Source organism: Neoarius graeffei, chromosome 14, assembly GCF_027579695.1.
Source record: "Neoarius graeffei isolate fNeoGra1 chromosome 14, fNeoGra1.pri, whole genome shotgun sequence".
NCBI classification, from domain to species: domain Eukaryota; kingdom Metazoa; phylum Chordata; class Actinopteri; order Siluriformes; family Ariidae; genus Neoarius; species Neoarius graeffei.
Window position 1 is genome coordinate 63,075,771 of NC_083582.1, and position 24,529 is coordinate 63,100,299.

Here is a 24,529-nt window from a genome sequence, read left to right on the forward strand (position 1 = left end):
CTGGACTAGACGGGGCCAGAGTGAGCTACGCCGTTATTGACCGTCTCGTTTAATTTCAACTCCGATATACTGTTGTTGACAGTTAAAATAGCTTTGCCAATGTCACATATTTATATACCTGACTGTACAGTGGTGCTTGAAAGTTTGTGAACCCTTTAGAATTTTCTATATTTCTGCATAAATATGACCTAAAACATCATCAGATTTTCACACAAGTCCTAAAAGTAGATAAAGAGAACCCAGTTAAACAAATGAGACAAAAATATTATACTTGCTCATTTATTTATTGAGGAAAATGATCCAATATTACATATCTGTGACTGGCAAAAGTATGTGAACCTCTAGGATTAGCCGTTAATTTGAAGGTGAAATTAGAGTCAGGTGTTTTCAATCAATGGGATGACAATCAGGTGTGAGTGGGCACCCTGTTTTATTTAAAGAACAGGGATCTATCAAAGTCTGATCTTCACAACACATGTTTGTGGAAGTGCATCATGGCACGAACAAAGCAGATTTCTGAGGACCTCAGAAAAAGCGTTGTTGATGCTCATTAGGCTGGAAAAGCTTACAAAACCATCTCTAAAGAGTTTGGACTCCACCAATCCACAGTCAGACAGATTGTGTACAAATGGAGGAAATTCAAGACCATTGTTACCCTCCCCAGAAGTGGTCGACCAGCAAAGATCACTCCAAGAGCAAGGCATGTAATAGTCAGTGAGGTCACAAAGGACCCCAGGGTAACTTCTAAGCAACTGAAGGCCTTTCTCCCATTGGCTAATGCTAATGTTCATGAGTCCACCATCAGAAGAACACTGAACAACAATGGTGTGCATGGCAGGGTTGAAAGGAGAAAGCCACTGCTCTCCAAAAAGAACATTGCTGCTCGTCTGCAGTTTGCTAAAGGTCATGTGGACAAGTCAGAAGGCTATTGGAAAGATGTTTTGTGGACAGATGAGACCAACATGGAAATTTTGGTTTAAATGAGAAGCATTATGTTTGGAGGAAGGAAAACACTGCATTCCAGCATAAGAACCTTATCCTATCTGTGAAACATGGTGGTGGTAGTGTCATGGTTTGGGCCTGTTTTGCTGCATCTGGGCCAGAACAGCTTGCCATCATTGATGGAACAATGAATTCTGAATGATACCAGCGAATTCTAAAGGAAAATGTCAGGACATCTGTCCATGAACTGAATCTCAAGAGAAGGTGGGTCATGCAGCAAGACAACGACCCTAAGCACACAAGTCGTTCTACCAAAGAATGGTTAAAGAAGAATAAAGTTTATGTTTTGGAATGGCCAAGTCAAAGTCCTGACCTTAATCCAATCAAAATGTTGTGGAAGGACCTGAAGCGAGCAGTTCATGTGAGGAAACCCACCAACATCCCAGAGTTGAAGCTGTTCTGTACGGAGGAATGGGCTAAAATTCCTCCAAGCCGGTGTGCAGGACTGATCAACAGTTACTGGAAACGTTTAGTTGCAGTTATTGCTGCACAAGGGGGTCACACCAGATACTGAAAGCAAAGGTTCACATACTTTTGCCACTCACAGATATGTAATATTGGATCATTTTCCTCAGTAAATAAATGAACAAGTATAATATTTTGTCTCATTTGTTTAACTGGGTTCTCTTTATCTACTTTTAGGACTTGTGTGAAAATCTGATGAGGTTTTATGTCATATTTATGCAGAAATATAGAAAATTCTAAATGGTTCACAAACTTTCAAGCACCACTGTATATATTCGTTCAGTATGATCAGTCTGTACTACAATCATAAGGCCTGTGCATTTTTTAATCACTTAAAGGTGTCTTTGGTTGCAGAAAACACAAGAACCTTTTTGTTTTGTGTCAGATAACACACACACAACATGTAAAATTTTAGAAAATATTTTACTCCTATAAGAAAAAAAAAAAAACCTCTTCATGCTTCCAGATTTAACATTGTTGTCCAAGAGTGTATAGCTGGGATGAAAACATTAGAATTAATATAAATTAATGGAGTTTATAAAGTCACACTTTTTTGGGGGTGGGGGGGAGGGGGGTAATTCACTTCCAGCTCTATTTTTGGAGGAAATAAATTGCGAAGTGTGACCAATTATCTTTCTCTGCACTCCTCATAGTTCCTACCATGCAGTATCTTACGTGAAAGTAAATCATAGCAGGACAGTAGATAAATAACCACTTCCTCAGCCTTGAAATAGAACTGTCTTTATTCCTTTGATACAGATTGACAAGTTAGATGAGAGACCATTACTTTTACATTTATCAGCTTTAATACAGATGAATATTATGTTACTGTTTCATTCCCTATAGAAAATAAATAGCATTAAATTGACCTGTAGAACATGAGTAAAGTATGCCTTGACATTCGTTCATCATTTTAGGGTTAGTTATGGTACCCTGTTACTTTTTGTAGTACATTTTAGGTCTGCACTTTCATTATTGAGTGTAATTTAACCGTCACATTCTGGCTCTCAGAGAGAATATGAAACAGAAATAGAGGAAAAAATAGACAAAGACATACTGAGAACAAATCAGAGTGAATGAAAGAGAGAAATCAGTGGTTATTTCCACAGCACAGATTCCTGGGTATATATAGCCTGGAACAGTGTCTTCAGGGATGCTCCACCCTAAGCTCGGCTGTACGGAGCCCCTGCTGCTCCAGATACACACTTCCTGCCTGTAGAAGCCAGGACACGGTCAGTTGGAGGAGGACAGAGTAGTCCTGAGAGTGGTCTTAACTGTGTTGTGCAAGACCGAAATGCAGTAGATTGTATGAATAACCAGGGGGAATATACATATATAGTCGACATATCAACTGTATTAATCAATTCTGGCATGGGTTATGACAAAATATATAACCTGAAAAGTCAATACCAAAGTTCCATCTCCATGTATTTGATCATATATACGGTTACAAATTTGTACAGACCCTCCAACTTGTGCACCTCCATTTTATCATTCTCTGTCAATGCTATGCTTCAATTATTCAGAGGCCTCCAGCAGATCACTTGAAACCCATAACCCACTTTCTATTTATACCTGACTTCAAAGAAGCACACAGTAAAATGGGGGGACCCAAGCCAATCTGGGCACAGGCCGACACCTACTCCCCAGGCTCTGGCTGCTGGAGGCTTCAGTCTAGACTCTTGTCTGCCCTCTTCCTCCTCATTAGGAGATCAGGCCACATAATAATGGCTATTTCAGTGACCAACTTAATCTCAATCTACATCTGTAGTATGCATGGTGACCACAGACGGTAATTTTGACATTTCCCTGTACTGAAAAAAACAAACCAACCCCAAATCCAGTAATTCCTTTATAAATAAATGGCAGTTCCCATCATAAATTATTTATACAAGACATTTTAGTAAGAACACTTATGGATTCTTCAATCACGTGTGTTTATAATCATTCATCTTCAGTAACCACTTCATCCTGGCCAGGGTCACAGTGGATCCAGAACCTGTCCTGAGAATACTAGGCATGAGGTGTGTGGGCACATACATGCGCACACACGCACCCCTAGGGCCCACCTACCAACATGTTTTGGAAGGTGGGAAGAAATTGAAGGAGCAGGAGGAAATCCATGCATATAATTTTCCAAAAAGAAACCGTTACAGTCCACACAAATGAAAATGAACATAGATCAGTGATGGCTGGTGATGCATGGATACCACAATACCTTGTGCAAAACTTAAGAAAACAGATTTACTTTTTACTGTATGACTCAGACATCATGTCTGTCTCCTTTAGTTCTGCTACACTGATAATGTTACACAGGGGGCTGCAAAAGTAGGTATACAGTAAGGATTATTCCAGTATTATAATAGCAGCACTAGGTTTCATTTAATACTAGAATTCATTAAAAGATAGGGTTTTCGCACGCAAGCCACATTCCGTTGATGCCGTGGTTCAGTTCAGACGGGAGGCTTGCCAGGAAATCGATGCTGATAAAGACCTTTGTGCCAGAGTGTGCATGGGTATCTACATTCAACTAGTGGAGTGTGTGAATGCCGGGGGCAAACAGTTTAAACATTTGAGGGATTAATATGTTTATTATTGACGTTTGTATAATCAGTCAATAAAATAACAGTTTGGTTTTCATTATCGTATACCTACTTTTGCAGCCCCCTGTATAGTCACAGATTTTAGTTGTTTATTGGCCGAATTCGACAATTGCCTTTTGACTTCCATGAGTGAGTTTTGAAAAAAAAACAAAACAATTTTTTTTCATTTCTCAGTAGAGGGAAATATGTTGAAATCCTTGCTTAGAGTATCGCATATACAGTTGTGCTCATAAGTTTACATACAGTGGGGAAAACAAGTATTTGATCCCTCGCTGATTTTGTTGGTTTGGCCACTAATAAAGACTTGATCAGTCTGTAATATTAATGGTACCGGTAGGTGTAATCTAACATGCTGAGACAGAATATCACAAAGAAAATCAAGAAATCGACTTTAAAGAATTTGTATTAATTTATTTGCATTTTATTGAGGAAAATAATTATTTGAACCCTCTTGCCAAAAGGACTTAGTACTTTGTGGCAAACCCCTTATTAGCAAGCACAGAGGTCAGACGTTTTTTGTAGTTGATGACCAGGTTTCTGCACATATTAGGAGGAATTTTGGTCCACTCTTCTTTGCAAATGACCTCTAAATCATCAAGATTCCATGGCTGTCGCTTGGCAACTCTGAGCTTCAGCTCTCTCCATAGATTTTCTATAGGATTCAGGTCCGGAGACTGGCTGGGCCACTCCATGACCTTGATATGTTTCTTCTTCAGCCATTCCTTGATTGCCTTGGCTGTATGCTTTGGGTCATTATGCTGCTGGAAGACCCATCCACGACCCATTTTAAGCTTACTGGCAGAGGGAAGGAGGTTTTCACTTAGGATTTTACGGTACATGGCTCCGTCCATCCTCCCATTGATACGGTGAAGTAGCCCTGTGCAGAAAAACACCCCCAAAGCATAATGTTACCACCTCCATGCTTGACAGTGGGGATGGTGTTCTTGGTCATAAGCAGCATGTCTCTCCCTCCAGACACGACGGGTTGAATTGATGCCAAAGAGCTCAATTTTGGTCTCATCTGACCATAACACCTTCTCTCAGTCACTCTTCAAGTCATTCAGATGTTCATTGGCAAAGTTCAGGCGGGCCTGCACGTGTGCTTTCTTAAGCAGGGGTACTTTGTGAGCACTGCAAGATGTTAGACCATTGCGGTGTAAAGTGTTACCAACTGTTTGCTTGGTGACTGTGATCCCAGCTGCTTTAAGATCATCCACTAACTCTGCCCGTGTTGTATTAGGTCTATTTCTCACCGTTCTCATGATCCTGGAAACCCCACGAGGTGAGATCTTGTTTGGAGCCCCAGACCTAGGTTGATTGATGATCATGTTGTGAGTCTTGTACTTGCGCACAATTGCACCAACAGTTGTCACCTTAACGCCCAGCTTCTTGCTAATGGTTTTGTAGCCCATATCGGTCTTGTGCAGGTCTACAATCTTCTCCCTTAAATCCACAGAAAGCTCTTTAGTCTTTCCCATGTTGGAGAGTTTGGAGTCTGACAAACTGACTGATTCTGTGGCCAGGTGGCTTTTATACAAGTCATTAGTGATATCAGGTGTCTTCAATTTAGGTGACAAGGTAATTTGGAGAGTCTAACTTGTCTGTATTAACAAGAACTCTTGATGGTTACTAGGGGATCAAATACTTCTTTTTCTCAATAAAATACAAATAAATTAATATAGATATTTAAAAGTTATTTTCTGGATTTTCTTTTTGATATTCTGTCTCCACATGTTAGAATACACCTACCATTAAAATTACAGACTGATCAAGTCTTAGTGAGTAAACCAACAAAATCAGCAAGGGATCAAATACTTGTTTTCCCCACTGTACGATTCTTTGACCATTTTTCAGAGAATATGAATGATAACACAAAAACATCTTTTCCACTCATGCTTAGTGGTTGGGTGAAACCATTTATTGTCAAACGACTGTGTTTTCTCTTTTTAAATCATAATGACAACAGAAACTAAACAAATGACCCTGATCAAAAGTTCACATACCCTGGTGATTTTGGCCTGATAACATGCACAGAAGTTGACACAAATGGGTTTGAATGGCTACTAAAGGTAACATCCTCACCTGTGATCTGTTTGCTTGTAATCAGTGTGTGCGCATAAAAGCTGAGTGAGTTTCTGGGATCCAGACAGACTCTTGCATCTTTCATCCAGCCACCGACGGTTCTGGATTCTGAGTCATGGGGAAAGCAAAAGAATTGTCAATGGATCTACGGGAAAAGGTAGTTGAACTGTATAAAACAGGAAAGGGATACAAAAAGATATCCAAGGAATTGATAATGCCAGTCAGCAGTGTTCAAACTGTGATTAACAAATGGAAAATCAGGGTCTCTGTTAAAACCAAGCGAATGCCACAAAGTATCTCGCCTACAATACGCCAAACAGCACAGAGACAAGCCTCAAAACTTCTGGAACAAGGTAATTTGGAGTGATGAGACCAAAATTGAACTTTTTGGCCACAACCATAAACATTTACATTTGGATAGGTGTCAACAAGGCCTATGATGAAAGGAACACCATTCCTACTGTAAAGCACGGAGGTGGATCGCTGATGTTTTGGGGATGTGTGAGCTACAAAGGCACAGGAAACTTGGTCAAAGTTGAAGGAAAGATGAATGCAGCACGTTATCAACAAATACTGCAGGCAAATTTGCACTCATCAGCCCGGAAGCTGCGCATGGGACGTACTTGGACGTTCCAACATGACAACGACCCAAAACACAAGGCCAAGTCGACCTGTCATTGGCTACAGCAGAACAAAGTGAAGGTTCTGGAGTGGCCATCTCAGTCTCCTGACCTCAGTATCATTGAGCCACTCTGGGGAGATCTCAAGCGCGCAGTTCATGCAAGACAGCCCAGGAATTTACAGGAACTGGAGGCTTTTTGCCAAGAAGGATGGGCAGCTTTACCATCTGAGAAAATAAAGAGCCTCATCCACAACTACCACAAAAGACTTCAGGCTGTCATTGATGTTAGAGGGGGCAATACACGGTATTAAGAACTGGGGTATGTAAACTTTTGATCAGGGTCATTATGATTTAAAAATAGAAAACACAGTTGTTTATCAATAAATGGCTTCACCCAACCACTAGCCATGAGTGGGGAAAAAAGTTGTGTTATCATTCATATTCTCTGAAAAAAGGCCAAGAAAGCAAAAATTCTGCCAGGGTATGTAAACTTATGAGCACAACTGTACACTTCCGTAGTGCAGGATAGAGCTCATGGTGTGTGTGTGGTGTTGGAACGTTCCAGACCATGTTGTATACAATACAGAAATATCAGGAAACCTTTTGAAAGACTGGGTACCAAAATAAGATAGGAAAGAAACTGATGGCATATGTATAACTTTTATTCATTTTCTTCTTTTTTTTATTTATTATTAAGACAATGAAGCATAAGCCAAGAGCACCACGAGTGACAGCTACTGGAGGGTGAGGGAGACTTGGTGCCCTCTCTGCCCCCAAAACAGCATACTGTAACTGAAGTCAAACAAAAATAATACAACAGAGCAACTTAACATAGCCAGGAAGCGGGGTTCATTAACTGTACACGAGATAGCGAGTGATTACACTGTACAGTACAATCCTTGAACAGTGTTAAAAAAAATGACAAAGATGGTGAGAAAGAGCGACATAACTGTGACTCCAGAGAGTTCATGAACGATCACTGAACAAATGCTTTGAGGGGCTTTTTTTTTTTTTTTAAAAAGCAAATCAAATCAATAAGGTGGTGATTTGGTGATGGTGACACTGGGCAAGAAAAAAAAAAAAAGTCATCTGCATTACTTCCAATCATTGTCAAGTGCTGTTATCATGGCACCCAGGCCACACACCCCACCTTCACTGCTAACCCCCTTCTTCCCCTCAACTAAATGTGCATATACAGCATTAAAGTGACTAGTTGTATTCATGATGTTCAAGATCCGTTGCCTTACAATAAAGCACTTGTCTTTCTTTCAGTGTAAATAATTCAAATACAACTCTGATGACCATTGGTTAAGCATTACTACACTCAACCTTCCTATAGTATATGTACAGAAACATGCCAAAGAACACTGAACAGGAAACAATTTCTCCTATAATAAGTGTGCAAGGTTTCTCATGAAATGGCTTGATATATCTCCTCTTAAGGACAAGAAACTATGGTGTTAGCAAGTCAAAGAATTATCTTTCATTCTGGTTACTTTTACCCGCATGCTTGGGGCCATAAGACTAAACTCTTATTAATTTGTATAATGCAACCTCAGTTCATATACAATTCACAATCAAGTAAACTAAATATCAGCGCCAACATCCAGGTCTTCTTCACCTCATTCAAAGTGTCTTGGTGGTCTAAGAGAATACAGACCTCTCTGTGCAGCTTCTCTTGTTCCAAGCAGGAAGGCACGGAGTTGGACACTAGACAGCCTGAAAATATACACTGTACCATTAAGCAGTGAGCACGTGCAAGATGACCGTGAAGGGAAAAAAAGTTTAGCCTAGCATAGAACCTGGTGGGATGCAAGCTCCCCCTCAATACACCATCCATATAGTCTCTTTATCCCATTTTAACACAAATACACACCTACACACTCGCTATCCAATTCTAAAACATACATACACATACTTATCGACTACGTAGTGGGACACCAAGCTTCTCGTTAGTTGCAAATTGTCAATACTTCAGATACTATGTCGACATATCGGAAATAAATATCTCCAGAGTGAACACGGTAGTTTGAAGAAGAGAAAGGCACTTTTGCATGTCATACAGCGGTGCTTGAAAGTTTGTGAACCCTTTAGAATTTTCTATATTTCTGCATAAATATGACCTAAAACACAGATTTTCACACAAGTCCTAAAAGTAGATAAAGAGAGCCCAGTTAAACAAATGAGACAAAAATATTATGCTTGGTCATTTATTTATTCAGGAAAATGATCCAATATTACATATCTGTGAGTGGCAAAAAGTATGTGAACCTTTAGGATTAGCAGTTAATTTGAAGGTGAAATTAGAGTCAGGTGTTTTCAATCAATGGGATGGCAATCAAGTGTGAGTGGGCACCCTGTTTTATTTAAAGAACAGGGATCTATCAAAGTCTGATCTTTACAACACAGGTTTGTGGAACTGCATCATGGCACGAACAAAGGAGATTTCTGAGGACCTCAGAAAAAGCGTTGTTGATGCTCATCAGGCTGGAAAAGCTTACAAAACCATCTCTAAAGAGTTTGGACTCCACCAATACACAGTCAGACAGATTGTGTACAAATGGAGAAAATTCAAGACCATTGTTACCCTCCCCAGGAGTGGTCGACCAACAAAGATCACTCCAAGAGCAAGGCGTGTAATAGTCGGCGAGGTCACAAAGGACCCCAGGGTAACTTCTAAGCAACTGAAGGCCTCTCTCACATTGGCTAATGTTAATGTTCATGAGTCCACCATCAGGCGAACACTGAACAGCAATGGTGTGCATGGCAGGGTTGAAAGGAGAAAGCCACTGCTCTCCAAAAAGAACATTGCTGCTCGTCTGCAGTTTGCTAAAGATCACGTGGACTAGCCAGAAGGCTATTGGAAAAATGTTTTGTGGACGGATGAGACCAAAATAGAACTTTTTGGTTTAAATGAGGAGCGTTATGTTTGGAGAAAGGAAAACGCTGCATTCCAGCATAAGAACCTTATCCCATCTGTGAAACATGGTGGTGGTAGTATCATGATTTGGGCCTGTTTTGCTGCATCTGGGCCAGGACGGCTTGCCATCATTGATGGAACAATGAATTCTGAATTATACCAGTGAATTCTAAAGGAAAATGTCAGGACATCTGTCCATGAACTGAATCTCAAGAGAAGGTGGGTCATGCAGCAAGACAATGACCCTAAGCACACAAGTCGTTCTACCAAAGAATGGTTAAAGAAGAATAAAGTTAATGTTTTGGAATGGCCAAGTCAAAGTCCTGACCTTAATCCAATCGAAATGTTGTGGAAGGACCTGAAGCAAGCAGTTCATGTGAGGAAACCCACCAACATCCCAGAGTTGAAGCTGTTCTGTACGGAGGAATGGGCTAAAATTCCTCCAAGCCGGTGTGCAGGACTGATCAACAGTTACTGGAAACGTTTAGTTGCAGTTATTGCTGCACAAGGGGGTCACACCAGATACTGAAAGCAAAGGTTCACATACTTTTGCCACTCACAGATATGTAATATCGGATCATTTTCCTCAATAAGTAAAGGGCCAAGTATAATATTTTTGTCTCATTTGTTTAACTTGGTTCTCTTTATCTACTTTTAGGACTTGTGTGAAAATCTGATGATGTTTTAGGTCATATTTATGCAGAAATATAGAAAATTCTAAAGGGTTCACAAACTTTCAAGCACCACTGTACTACAGAAAGACCATGAGTACCTTTTGGGTCTCAAAATAAGGTCCTCTGCATCTTTGAAATGTTTAACCTGTACTTACTCAGAGAGGAAGATGCAGCAAGTCTATCCCTTCTTGAGTCAACAGACTGATTTGGATCTGCTACAGTCAAAACCAAAACCTTTGGTCACTTCAATAGATACTTGATATAATCATACACATTTATGACATTGTACCAGTTTATTCATTTTCTCCCCCCCCACATGTGAACTGAACAATCCCCATTTCAAATGGAGAATTCTCACCGCTAGTCATTTCGTTACAATTGCTAATATTAAAAATATTTAAAATCTGTATCAATATACTTTTATCCTGTACATCTCTCTAATAAAACTAGGGAGGCTGAGAAAGGAGGTACACCATGGTGCCAACACCCAATCACACTCCACAACCCCACACCTAACTCCGTCGTCAATTACTGCCCTGATAAATGTACACACAGCAAGTTATCGAGAGCACCCTTGGAGCCAGGCCAAACTTGACACACCTTTACAGGCATGCAGAGAGACGGACAGCCAGCCTTCTCAAAAGACCCCATTGTTCAGGTGAGCCTGTGGTCTGCCCCACTGCCACCATTCCAGCTGAGGCAGTACAAGTCAGGGAATCTCGCAACCCTGCCAGTTGTCAAACCAAAGAATTCTGACACATGGGATTTGACAGATAGTCCTCTGCAAATGGAAACCTCCCGTTGTATGGGACAATATGGGAAGACGTCTTGATCACGGTGGACAGGGGGGGCAGTGTTGTGCATCAGAAGGTAGAGACAGGAGCGCCATGAGTCTGAACTTAGCCAGGCAATAGCAGACTGCTAGCTCTACCTGATCCTTCACAGCACATAGGAACAAAATGAACAAGCAAATCTACACTCAAGGGATTTACAAGATAGTCGATCCACTCCTCATCATTCTCTTTAGTGATGCGACATGCTGCAAGCACAAATATTGATATGCTGGAACTGCATTTCAAACATTAGCAGGAAACGTTCATACTGAATGTGTATTAGTCATGTAAAGTTTAATAATAATTGACAGCTATGGATTTATTTCGGCAGGCTGTCTGAGCAATCAAAATTTTCAGACTCTGGGGGAAAAGAAAAAAGATAAACTATAATATGGATATGGGTGTGTACGTTAATTAAATTAAAAGCATCGATATAGGCCTGACTGACTTGCACTTGGGCGCTGAACTGGACCTCTGAGACTGAACTATCATAGTATTAATCTGACACTATAAAGTAATTCTATGCAATGTGACTGACAAAAAAAGACCAAGATGTAGAAATCTAGTGCAATATGGATCAGATAAGGTGAGCTTATAGTCTGAGTGTAATTTATGTCTATCAATATATAAATGTGTTTATGCTCAACAATGGTCCCAGTGTTACAGGATTATATATTGCCTCTTCTGCTCCCACTAACAGAAGCACAATTGAGTTTAGGTGCCCTTTAATACACCCCTTCTCCCACGGCACTGACAGTCCATTTCACAATTTAAAAAGGAAAAAACAAAAATTACAATTATCACCACTTCCTGTGCAATTAGTGGTAGGAATTAACGATTACAAAAACATATTGGTAACAATGGAACTTTCACACAGAGTGACTATGTCTTTAGAAAACCAGGCACGCTTGCATCACAAACACAAATGACACTGTAGCCACATTATGCATCATCGTCAACATCACTTCCTGGAAGTGAAAAGAAGCAGAATGCCACGGAGACCTTCTGTCAATATCAGAATCTTCGATAACAGCAGTCTTGGACAGATAGCACTAAACCAAGTCCATATTTACTTCCCACTCTTGTCGCCTGTGAATAGGATGGATCCAATGTCTGTTTCCTGCCTTTCAATGTCTGCTGAACTCTTCCAAACAGCGTGAGCACACAATGTAACCTTGGGACCACCAACAGAGCACCATGAATGCAAAGAATTATAAGTAAACATAACTTGAGCACAGCTCCAAACATGGTGCCATCTTGCCAAACCTGTCCAGGACATGACTTTAAAAGTTGTCTTTTATTATTTCCAATGGATTTTTAAGTAGAGGTGAAGGGCTGCACAATTATGTTAATTTACGTCAAAGAATAAAAGTAGCGAAGAGTAAAAGCATGTGGCTAAGCAGCGAGAGGATGGAGGTGTACGAGTGCATTGTTGAGAAGCAAACTCCTCTTCTCTGAAGCAATGCAATAAGAGGCTGAGGGATGTGGGGGTGGGAAGGTAAAAGGCCCCCCACTGTTTCAGTCCAGATTGATGTGTCTACTGGAGGCTGCATTAGCTGTATATGTATTTGTTTTGAGTAATAATAAACAAACAACTCCCCCCCCGGAAGCCTATATTAATGGGTTTCAGGTTCAGGCCCCTATGCACCCCTCCTGCACTGATGACCCTTCACCTCAAAAGCCTTTTCCTACAAAAAGAACTTTCATCCAAAGTGCTGAAAGGACTACTCATCATCAGAGAGAGCCCCACCCCCTGTTGCTTGGTACACAGTGTAATCCCTCCCACACCGAAACCCCTAAGTTTATGAGTAATGCGCCGTTTCACTTGGCCTTCAGCAGCTCTTGCTCCAGCCAGCGCACCCGCACCCTCTGCTTATAATGATACTCCCTGAGGTAGTCTTGCAACACTGGGGGCAATGGTAGCGCTGCAATTCCGTCGTAGGTGGTCCCACGGCAGATGACGGCCCGAGCCAGACTCTGCAGGCCAAACGGAAAAGTCCGGTGAAGGGGCAAGGTGAGCAGAGGCTCGAAGAACATGCAGGCGCTGGGGTCCTTGTAGTGCTCCAGCAGTGACGTGACTGTGGCTGCATGGAACACACAGGGGTCGTGGGCATCAAAGCTGAAGTTGTGGTTCCACTGTTCAATACGTGCATGCAACGAGCGACCATAACGGCGAAAACTAACAGAAAACAGGTAGTCCTCCTGGGCAGAGTCACGCAACAGAAAGGTGCCTTCAGGCCGGCCATCGAGCAGTGCCTCGGCCTCGTATCGGTCCATGACGCCCCAGTAGCAGGGTAGGGCTGTGATCTGCATCAGGTCTGGCACTAGGCAGTGGATGAAGTCAATCTGTGTGTGCACTTTCCAGGGCCCTGGCTGCTTGCTGCACAGGAGGCCCTCAGCTGAATTATGGCGCTGCTTTGGACGGCGAGCCTGCAAACAAAGAGTGGTGGTGTCGTCATCTTCAGAGTCACAGTCAGCTGCTGTGGCTCCCCGGCTCTCACCCAAGGTCTCCCCCATCCCAGGAGCTAGTTTAGGTCCCAGCTTGTAGACTGTAGCCAGTGGAGCTGTAATAGCCTCGACAGTGTGTATCTGAGCATCAGGTGGTGGATCCACTCCCTCTTCTATACTGAGCCTTCGTCGCTCCCGCAGGCGTTCCTCTTCATCCTCTGGAGATGCACGTGCGTCATTAGGGGAGTCTGTGGAGCAGTCCACTGCTATAGCTGTAACAGGGGTTGTATGCTGTTTGATGAGGTGCCATTTACGAGCAAGATCAGAGCCAGGAGGGAAGGGACATGTTTCCAGCATTAGCTCTGTGATCTGGATCTTGCGCTTGGGCACCCGTGAGTGGGAGCGGCGTGATGACAGACGCAGAGGGAGGCATAGGCCCATTGTTTCATGGAGCTGCTGGCGCAGTGACCGTGGTACGCTGGGCTCTGGTTCATCCCTGCTGCCATTTGCTAGGTGTCTTCGGCAGGAGCGGCCACTCCGTCGTTCTGTTGTCTCCATGGAACTCTGTGCTTTGGTGGAGCATGAGTGCCTCTTCTTGCCACTCCAAGGTGCGTGCCGTGAATAGGAGTCTCTGCGGGCACCCAAAGGAGTGCACCCATCTTCACTGTCGTGCTCAACTGTGATCTCCAGTATCTGAGGCACATCTGCTACACAGTTATGACCCCGATGTGCCACACTGCCATTAACCCTTTGTGACACTACAGGGTGAGTCGACAGGCTGTTAGAAGGACCGGCGAGCTCTGGTGTGCTCCCTCCCTGTGTCTGGTCCACACTCGGACAAAATGTGCGTCTCTGTGGTTGTGTTTCCTCACGGGAACTTCCATCTGGGTGGAGCAGAGACTGACATCCCTTCTTCAGGTTGCTCCACACCTTGCCTACCTTCTCCATGAGGTGGGGGCACCTGAACATAAGACACAAAGAAAGAGCAACACTTTTAGTATTTATAACGACATGATCACAAACATCTATACAAATAGGTCATCAAAGAAACTAAAGGACTGCATATGAAGCAACTGAGCAAGAATACTGCGGAGAATTTTGTGAGTTTTATGGACTGGGTGAAGGCAAGACTGTTAAGTAGCTGAGTGATTAAAATGTTGCCGGGCAGAGTTGCAGGGACCCAAGGCCAGTGCTAAAAATGAAGCTATGGACATGCTCCCAGTCGACCTGCAGCCATGGGCTGAGTTACAATGCCAGTCTGAGCCTGTCTCTCACTGATCAGGCATAGTACACAGCAGCAATAAAAACTAATGAACAGCGACTCCATATCGAAATTTAATGCAACTAATTTGATTATAAATGAAAACACTGACATGACAGATTTCTGCAGTTTCAGATCTCCATCAACTGGGAATGCATGGTGAATATGAACAGATCTTCTCAAGTTTTGCACACTTCAGATACTCCAGTGGTAATAATCTGGTAAACCAAGTAAATCATTCTTCATACTGTTTGCATCATCATCTTACTTCAGTTCCCCAAGGTAAAGGTACTGACTATACAAGTCAACAGCCTGAGCTTTGATTCTTCCAAATGCATATCATACATGCACTAACCCTGCCGACCTTTTGTACAGGATGAACTTTTCAATTATTATTCACCCATCCCAGACTCAATTTCAGATATTTCTGCAACCAGCCATTAAACAGTATCCTGTATTGATAAACACCTCACTTAACACCAGCACTAACAGTATACACTCACCAGCCACTTTATTAGGAACACCCATCCACCTGCTGTTTTATGCAGGTATCTAATCAGCCGATCCCTTGACAGCAGCATAATGCATCAAAATCATGCAGATACAAATCAAGAGCTTCAGTTAATGTTCACTTCAAACATCAGAATGGGAAAAATTGTGATCTCAAAGTGTGGCTTTCTTTTACTGTGGCACGGGTGTTGGTTTGAGCCGGATGGACTGGTTTGAGTATTTCAGAAGCTGCTGATCTCCTGGGGTTCTCTCACACAGTTTTGAGAGTTTACACAGAATGGTGCGAAAAACAAACAAACAAAAACATCGAGTGGGCGACACTTCTGTGGGTAGAAACATCTTATTGATAAGAGAGGTCAGAGGAAAATGGCCAGATTGGCTCGAGCTGCCAGGAAGGACATACAGTGGTGCTTGAAAGTTTGTGAACCCTTTAGAAATTTTCTTTATTTCTGCATAAATATGACCTAAAACATCATCAGATTTTCACACAAGTCCTAAAAGTAGATAAAGAGAACCCAGTTAAACAAATGAGACAAAAATATTATACTTGGTCATTTATTTATTGAGGAAAATGATCCAATATTACATATCTGTGAGTGGCAAAAGTATGTGAACCTTTGCTTTCAGTATCTGGTGTGACCCCCTTGTGCAGCAATAACTGCAACTAAACGTTTCCAGTAACTGTTGATCAGTCCTGCACACCGGCTTGGAGGAATTTTAGCCCGTTCCTCCGTACAGAACAGCTTCAACTCTGGGATGTTGGTGGGTTTCCTCACATGAACTGCTCGCTTCAGGTCCTTCCAGAACATTTCGATTGGATTAAGGTCAGGACTTTGACTTGGCCATTCCAAAACATAAACTTTATTCTTCTTTAACCATTCTTTGGTAGAACGACTTGTGTGCTTAGGGTCGTTGTCTTGCTGCATGACCCACCTTCTCTTGAGGTTCAGTTCATGGACAGATGTCCTGACATTTTCCTTTAGAATTTGCTGGTAGAATTCATTGTTCCGTCAACAATGACAAGCCGTCCTGGCCCAGATGCAGCAAAACAGGCCCAAACCATGATACTACCACCACCATGTTTCACAGATGGGATAAGGTTCTTATGCTGGAATGCAGTGTTTTCATTTCTCCAAACATAACGCTTCTCATTGAAACCAAAAAGTTCTATTTGGGTCTCAGCTGCCCACAAAACATTTTTCCAATAGCCTTCTGGCTTGTCCACGTGATCTTTAGCAAACTGCAGACAAGCAGCAATGTTCTTTTTGGAGAGCAGTGGCTTTCTCCTTGCAACCCTGCCATGCACACCATTGTTGTTCAGTGTTCTCCTGATGGTGGACTCATGAACATTAACATTAGCCAATGTGAGCGAGGCCTTCAGTTGCTTACAAGTTACCCTGGGGTCCTTTGTGACCTCGCCGACTATTACACACCTTGCTCTTGGAGTGATCTTTGTTGGTCGACCACTCCTGGGGAGGGTAACAGTGGTCTTGAATTTCCTCCATTTGTACAGAGTCTGTCTGACTGTGGATTGGTGGAGTCCAAACTCTTTAGAGATGGTTTTGTAACCTTTTCCAGCCTGATGAGCATCAACAACGCTTTTTCTGAGGTCCTCAGAAATCTCCTTTGTTCGTGCCATGATACACTTCCACAAACGTGTGTTGTGAAGATCAGACTTTGATAGATCCCTGTTCTTTAAATAAAACAGGGTGCCCACTCACACCTGATTGTCATCCCATTGATTGAAAACACCTGACTCTAATTTCACCTTCAAATTAACTGCTAATCCTAAAGTTTCACATACTTTTGCAACTCACAGATATGTAATATTGGATCATTTTCCTCAATAAATAAATGACCAAGTATAATATTTTTGTCTCATTTGTTTAACTGGGTTCTCTTTATCTACTTTTAGGACTTGTGTGAAAATCTGTGTTTTCGGTCATATTTATGCAGAAATACAGAAAATTCTAAAGGGTTCACAAACCCAGTGGTTCAAGCAGCACTCATAAAATCACTCTTTACAACCGTGGTGAGCAGAAAAGTATCTCAGCATGCAACAGCAGAAGACCACACTGGGTTCCACTCCTGCCAGCCAAGAAGAGGAATCTCAGAATCAAGAAATTCCTATTAAAAAGTGACTGATGAGTGTATATATCTAAGAGTAAGCAGTAGTACAAACCATTTCAGCTATTTCGTCAGTAACTTATCTTAAAGGATATTATACTGTAACTTCGATGAATTATTCAGTAATTGCAGCAACTTTTAATATAAAAGTTCCTAACATTCACGAAGGCCAGACCATTCAGGTTTTTTCCATTCACCATACAGAGATGGTAGTCTTCATGCAAGGGAATATGTAAAATATGTGTAGAAACAGTATGCTTTATGCATCTGTTTTGTGCATCTGGCCTCCCCATCTAAACTGCTTATGCACCAGCATTCTGTAAACACTCAGCAAATTCTCTATAACAGGTAAAGCATTTGAAGCTGGACCTTTAAAGAAAAGTATTCTCAAATGTATATTATTATTTCAGCATATTCCATAATCCGGGGCGGCACGGTGGTGTAGTGGTTAGCGCTGTCGCCTCACAGCAAGAAGGTCCTGGGTTCGAGCCCCGGGGCCGGCGAGGGCCTTTCTGTGTGGAGTTTGCATGTTCTCCCCGTGTCCGTGTGGGTTTCCTCCGGGTGCTCCGGTTTCCCCCACAGTCCAAAGACATGCAGGTTAGGTTAACTGGTGACTCTAAATTGACCGTAGGTGTGAATGTGAGTGTGAATGGTTGTCTGTGTCTATGTGTCAGCCCTGTGATGACCTGGCGACTTGTCCAGGGTGTACCCCGCCTTTCGCCCGTAGTCAGCTGGGATAGGCTCCAGCTTGCCTGCGACCCTGTAGAAGGATAAAGCGGCTACAGATAATGAGATGAGATGAGATTCCATAATCCTGACCATAATGACGGGTGGTCAAGCTGATTTTGAGAAGCAGAAGAATCAGAAAAGTTCAGTTAAACGGGAAAGAGTAGTTCATTCAAGGCTTCAAAAGGTCACAAACACAAATTTGTATTGCATACACAGTAAACCAAGGAGCCAATGTAGGCCATTAAATGTTAGCTGGACATTTTTAACCCACTTAGGCAGGAAAACAAACCATGGTGAGAAATCCATGCTCAAATCTGATTGAGTCAAAGGCATATTCTAATGTTGGGTAAATTCAGCCCTTAAACGCAGGACATAAATAAGTAGGCCTTTGTTTATAACACCATGAGTTCTGCAATGGCAGCTAGATTTGGTGCAATTTCACGGCGAAACTGAGAAAAGCAAATGAAATTTGCAACCCATTCTGACAGGAAGATGGTAGTAAGAAAGGCCTTGAAGCAGGTCTGATTCAGTTTTTTGCGAAGAAAACAACTGATTTGAAACATGAACCCATCTTGTACCATTTGAACAAAAGTCCTTGAAGATAAAGGAGGTGTTGCCACTATCTTTTGTCCAGCTAAATATCAATGAAGATTGTTAAATGACATTAGTGGCCAAGCTAATTAGGCATCTTCTACCTGAGACTTAACAAGGGACACACATAGACATTAGAATTAGTGGAAACTTGTCAGTTTCTGGACCGAAAACTATTATTGCACGTTTATACATTTTGTGAACATTTTCAATATGGTTTAAAGCATCTCAAATCAGGCTCAACATTAACTTTTAAACCCATTTGCCCTGGGGAGCAAGTGGGGGTAAATTTCCACTTGCCCCCCATTTTGTGAGTACTACTTTTGTTTTTAGGAAAACCATAGAATAGTTGTGAATTGCAACATAAAATGAAGAGCACACATTGAGTTGAAGTTTGGTTATTGGTTACTTTTTTATTTGCAACAAACAATAACTATTTTATCCAAAATAGTTTTCCCTGCCGGTGGCACGGTGTAGTGGTTAGCGCTGTCGCCTCACAGCAAGAAGGTCCGGGTTTGAGCCCCGTGGCCGGCGAAGGCCTTTCTGTGCGGAGTTTGCATGTTCTCCCCGTGTCCGCATGGGTTTCCTCCGGGTGCTCCGGTTTCCCCCACAGTCCAAAGACATGCAGGTTAGGTTAACTGGTGACTCTAAATTGACCGTAGGTGTGAATGTGAGTGTGAATGGTTGTCTGTGTCTATGTGTCAGCCCTGTGATGACCTGGCGACTTGTCCAGGGTGTACCCCGCCTTTCGCCCGTAGTCAGCTGGGATAGGCTCCAGCTTGCCTGCGACCCTGTAGAAGGATAAAGCGGCTAGAGATGATGAGTTTTTCCTGCCTTAGTTGGTTTATTTCCATTCAACATGCATGCAGCTGTTGTAAAAGTTCAGTGTGTTTGTGTAGAACTCTCTCAGACTGTAGGTTCATTCGTCGATAATGTAGAAATCATAAAATAGAAATCTATCACAAAGTTTGTATGAAGAAAACAATAGGGTGCCAAGACTAACAGTACTGTGTTTGAGAATATTTATATATTGTTCTTTTTTGTTATATCATCCACCTCTAGGTTTAAAAAAAACACCAGCGCTGCATCATGACAGACAGGATATGGGTAGTATCTCACCAGGCTGCGACAGCTTGCGAACGAGAGAGTTTCAAAAGTGTCTTGAAACATTCACAGGGCTTCTCAATTTCCCTGCATGAGTCGCAAAGTGTCGCTCCTTTGTCGCTGAAATTTTGAACATGTTCAAAAAATTCGTGTGACAAAATTTCTCTCAAAATAGCCGCAAATGCGTCGCTGGTGTCGCAAAGTCGTCAAGAACCCTTCTCAAGTCAGTTCCCGTGAGACAGGAAGTGCGAGTTGAGACAAAGTTCGATCCAGCATCTCACTGGGCTGCAACAGCCTGCGACTAGTTGGAGACGCAACAATTGCGGTAAAATATGCAAATATCAATTCAGTGCGATTCCAAGTGAAAATTGTCGCTAATTCGCGTATTTTATCGCAATTGTTGCGTCTCCAACTAGTCGCAGCCCAGTGAGATACTGGCTTAATGCTTGAGTTTAAAATTATTGTTTAGTGTGTAGGTTGTGGGTGTTTTATACAGATCTGGCAACCTATAACTGAATCAGCTAGTCTGAAATGACGCAGTGCGTTTTTTTTTTTTAAATAAACCTAGAGGTGGATGATATAACACACACAAAAAAAGTGTTTTACACACACACACACACACACACACACACACACACACACACACACACACAGAGTGGTATGCAAAAGTCTGTGCACTCCTGGTCAAAATTGCTGTTACTGTGAACAGTTAAGCAAGTTGAACATGAAATGACCTCCAAAAGGCATAAAGTTAAAGATGACTCATTCCCTTAATATTTTAAGCAAAAACAAATTTATTTTCATCTTTTACATTTTCTAAATGACACAAAAGGAAAAAAGGGCCCGAAGCAAAAAAGTTTGGGTACCCTGCATGGTTAGTACATAGTAACACCCCCTTTGGCAAGTATCACAGCTTGTAAACACTTTTTGTAGCCAGCTAATAATCTTTCAGTTCTTACCTGGGGGATTTTCACACATTCGTCCTTGCAAAAGGCTTCCAGTTCTACAAGTTTCTTGGGCTGTCTTGCATGCACTGCTCTTTTGAGATCGATCCACAGATTTTCAATGATGTTTAGGTCAGGGGACTGTGAGGGCCAGGGCAAAACCTTCAGCTTGGGCCTCTTGAGGTATTTCACTGTAGATTTTGAGGTGTGTTTTGGATCATCGTCTTACTGTAGGACCCATCCTCTTTTTAACTTCAACTTTTGTACAGATGGTGTGATGTTTGCTTCCAGAATTTGCTGGTATTTATTCGAATCCATGCTTCCCTTGACCAATGAAATGTGCCCTGTGCCACTGGCTGCAACACAACCCCAAAGCATGATCGATCCACACCCATGCTTCAGAGATAGAGAGGTGTTCTTTTCCTGGAATTTGGCCCCCTTTTTTCTCCAAACATACCTTTGCACATTGTGGCCAAAAAGTTCTATTTTGATTTCATCAGTCCACAGGACTTTGTTTCCAAAATGCATCAGGCTTGCTTAGATGTTCATTTGCAAACTTCAGACGCTGAATTTTGTGGCTCGGACGCAGGAAAGGTTTTCTTCTGATGACTCTCCCATGAAGGTCATGGGTTCAGGTGTCGCTGCATAGTAGAACAGTGCACCACCACTCCAGGGTCTGCTAAATCTTTCTGAAGGTCTTTTGCAATCAAACAGGGGATTTTATTTGCCTTTCTAGCAATCCAACGAGCAGTTCTTCCAGAAAGTTTTCTTCATCTTCCAGACCTCACCTTGATCTCCACTGTTTCTGTTAACTGCCATTTCTTAATAACATTACAATCTGAGGAAACAGCTACCTGAAAACACTTTGCTATGTCCTTGTAGCCTTCTCCTGCTTTGTGAGCATCAGTTATTTTATTATTCAGAATGCGAGGGAGTTGCTTCGAGGAGCCCATGGCTGCTGATTTTAGGGACAAGTTTGAGGAGTCAGAGAATTTATACAGCTTTGAAATCTGCATCATCTGACCTTTCCTAACGAAGAATTTGAACAAGCCACAGCTCAAGGTCTGGAACCTTGGTAAAAGTTACCTGAGAACTCAAATGTGTTAGGGTGCCCAAACTTTCGCATGGTGTTCCTTTTCTTTTTTCACTCTCCAACTGTACAAAACAAAAAGAATACAAAAATCTTGCAGAAAACGCTGAAATGTGTCGTCACATTTGTGATCAGTTCATCTTCTGCTCACTTAACTATTCACAGTAACAGACATTTTCAGTAAAGGTGCCCAAACTTTTGCATGCCATATTGCCCAGGACTGCGTTCCTCTGATAACAGAAACAAAGCTCCAGCTCTCTCTGCTCTTAATCTGTTCTGTTCTTTCAGGATTTATCGCGCATGCTGCTCTTTGTTGAGTTTTTTATGCCCGAGTTGTTTGAAACCAATCTGAGTTTTCTGTGTCGAATAAAGAAGCGGTTTCACCTGTAAGAAAATTAAACACTTTCATGAAGGAGCTAACTCGAGTGCGAGCAGAAAAAAAATAAAACGAGATTCTTAAGCACTCTTCCATCCTCACTTCCGACTTTCTGTTTTTGTAAAATACAATCGTGAATTTCTCTGGAGTTTTCAAGCTGAGCTCCTCTCGTCGTATTCTTTAACCACTTATTTCCTTGTTGTTCTTGAAGCATTTGCTTCTATTTGTTAACATTTTTCTTGATAGCAGGGAGACGGTAATACCTTTTATCTATTTCTCTGTTTGAACAAGCAAAAACAGTGCAAAAATTAACCATATTGAAGACAGATTAAGCCTTGCTTGCATGAAAGACGGTGTCTGTCTGACCCCAGCTGTAATTATCACGTGATGCGTGACGTCATGCGCAAGGGGTCTGTAAACAGTATGTGTGGCATACTACAACAGCGGGGGGATATAAAATAACTTGCATAGCAGTAAATGAAACTGAGACTAAGAAAACAGCCAAGACATAATGGCGGATACGTAGCAAGGGACGCTTTTAGGAACTGAAATAAAAGATCAAAAAGCCTAATTTTTGTGGTGCTAGTTCGTAATATGCGCTCATTCCAACTTGCCCGGTCAGGCATGTCGGGGGCATATCCCACTTGCCCGAATGCATGTTTCACTTGCCCCGGGCAATTGGGCAATGCTTAATGTCGAGCCCTGCAAATCCTGTCGAAATAGTTTGTGGTAGCTGCCATTACTGGGAAACATTGCAGAAGTGAAATGTGTACGCCAAGGCAATATACAACCCAAACCTCAATCTGAATGTGTACATTTATACAATAATAATAAATATCAAATCAAAGCACAGATAAGATCAGCATGATCTACATTTGTGCAACATTAAGCCAAAATTTTTGCTGTTAAAAAAAAAAAAGGAGTCAAAAGGCAATCTGCAAACTGATATCCATCACAGATAGATGGAAACCATCAGACATTCTTAGTAGGGATCGACTGATATGGGTCAGTCCATGAAATGGGGTTACCAAAATGTGACATAGAAGGAGTCACTTAAAACAATTTACAACTGAAAACAACTTTTATTTCCATGAAGCATTGACCATATAAGAAAATATAACACAGTTGTTAAGATAACTCCTGCTCTACAATGTATGATAAAATCCATAAATATTTACCCGGTTGCTAATGTAACAAGGACACGAACAAGCTTTTAAAAATAAAAGAAAAATATTGATAAAATCAATTTTTTGCTTTTATTTGCTTACTTTAAACATTAACACTGAATAAGAATTCATTAGAAATATTAGTTCAACATCATAAACACTGAAAATATGAAATACCAGTATTTCACAAACTTCATAAAATCTCTTTAAGATTTGAACAATAACAACAGTCATTAACAGGAAACAGTTTCATCCTATATGGGGTAAATGAGATTATTGAATTCATTACTTTACTTATGCCGCTTTTCCACTACAAACGCGGCTGAGTTGGGCTGAGCCGTGCCGTGCCGTGCCGAGTCGAGCTGAGCGGGGCTGTTGGAGTTGCATTTCGACTACAACCGCGCTGGCTGGAAGTGGGTGGACACATTGGGTGGAGTTATTGGGTGGAGTTAGCGAAAGTGGGTGGACGTCACGTGATGTCGTTAAGCGGCGCAAACAGTGACATCAGTGAGCTTTTAAGCGGTAGTCTCACGACCCGAATAGTAAACAATAAACATGGAGGACATGGAGTCGTTAGTGTTGCTGGTCTTGGTGCTGTGGCTTGTTGTCACCGACAACGCCAACAGATACTGGCAAGAGCGTATAGATGAGGCGAGGCGCATAAGGCTTCAGAAATTCTCGTAATTCGTAATTCTTCTTCTTCCGGGTTTACGGTGTTTACAGATCGTAATCTGTAACAGATACTGGCAAGAGTGTATAGATGAGGCGAGGCGCATAAGGCTTCATAATTCTCGTAATTTGTAATTCTCCTTCTTCCGGGTTTACAGATCCCAGCGTGCTCGCGGGGCGTGTGTGGGCATGTGAGGACACTCCTCCTCACCAATCAGTGCACAGGGGAGTGTCTCCTCACGCCCCCAACCTCACTCGGCTCGGTTTGGCTCGCTTCAGCCCCACTCCAAAACCGTGCGAGTTTTAGGGGCTA

The 24,529-nt window shown here is 42.0% G+C and overlaps 1 protein-coding gene across 1 annotated transcript in view; it reads right to left on the reverse strand.

Moving 5' to 3' along the window:
* Positions 1 to 10,397: 10,397 nt before the first annotated feature.
* The window catches only part of socs5a (suppressor of cytokine signaling 5a), a 49,165-nt gene continuing 35,033 nt past the window's right edge, over positions 10,398 to 24,529 (reverse strand). Inside the window, exon 2 of the mRNA XM_060940209.1 lies at positions 10,398 to 14,610. Coding sequence (XP_060796192.1) covers positions 13,023 to 14,597 — 1,575 coding nt within the window. The 5' untranslated portion in view covers positions 14,598 to 14,610 and the 3' untranslated portion in view covers positions 10,398 to 13,022. The remainder of the gene's footprint in view (positions 14,611 to 24,529) is intronic.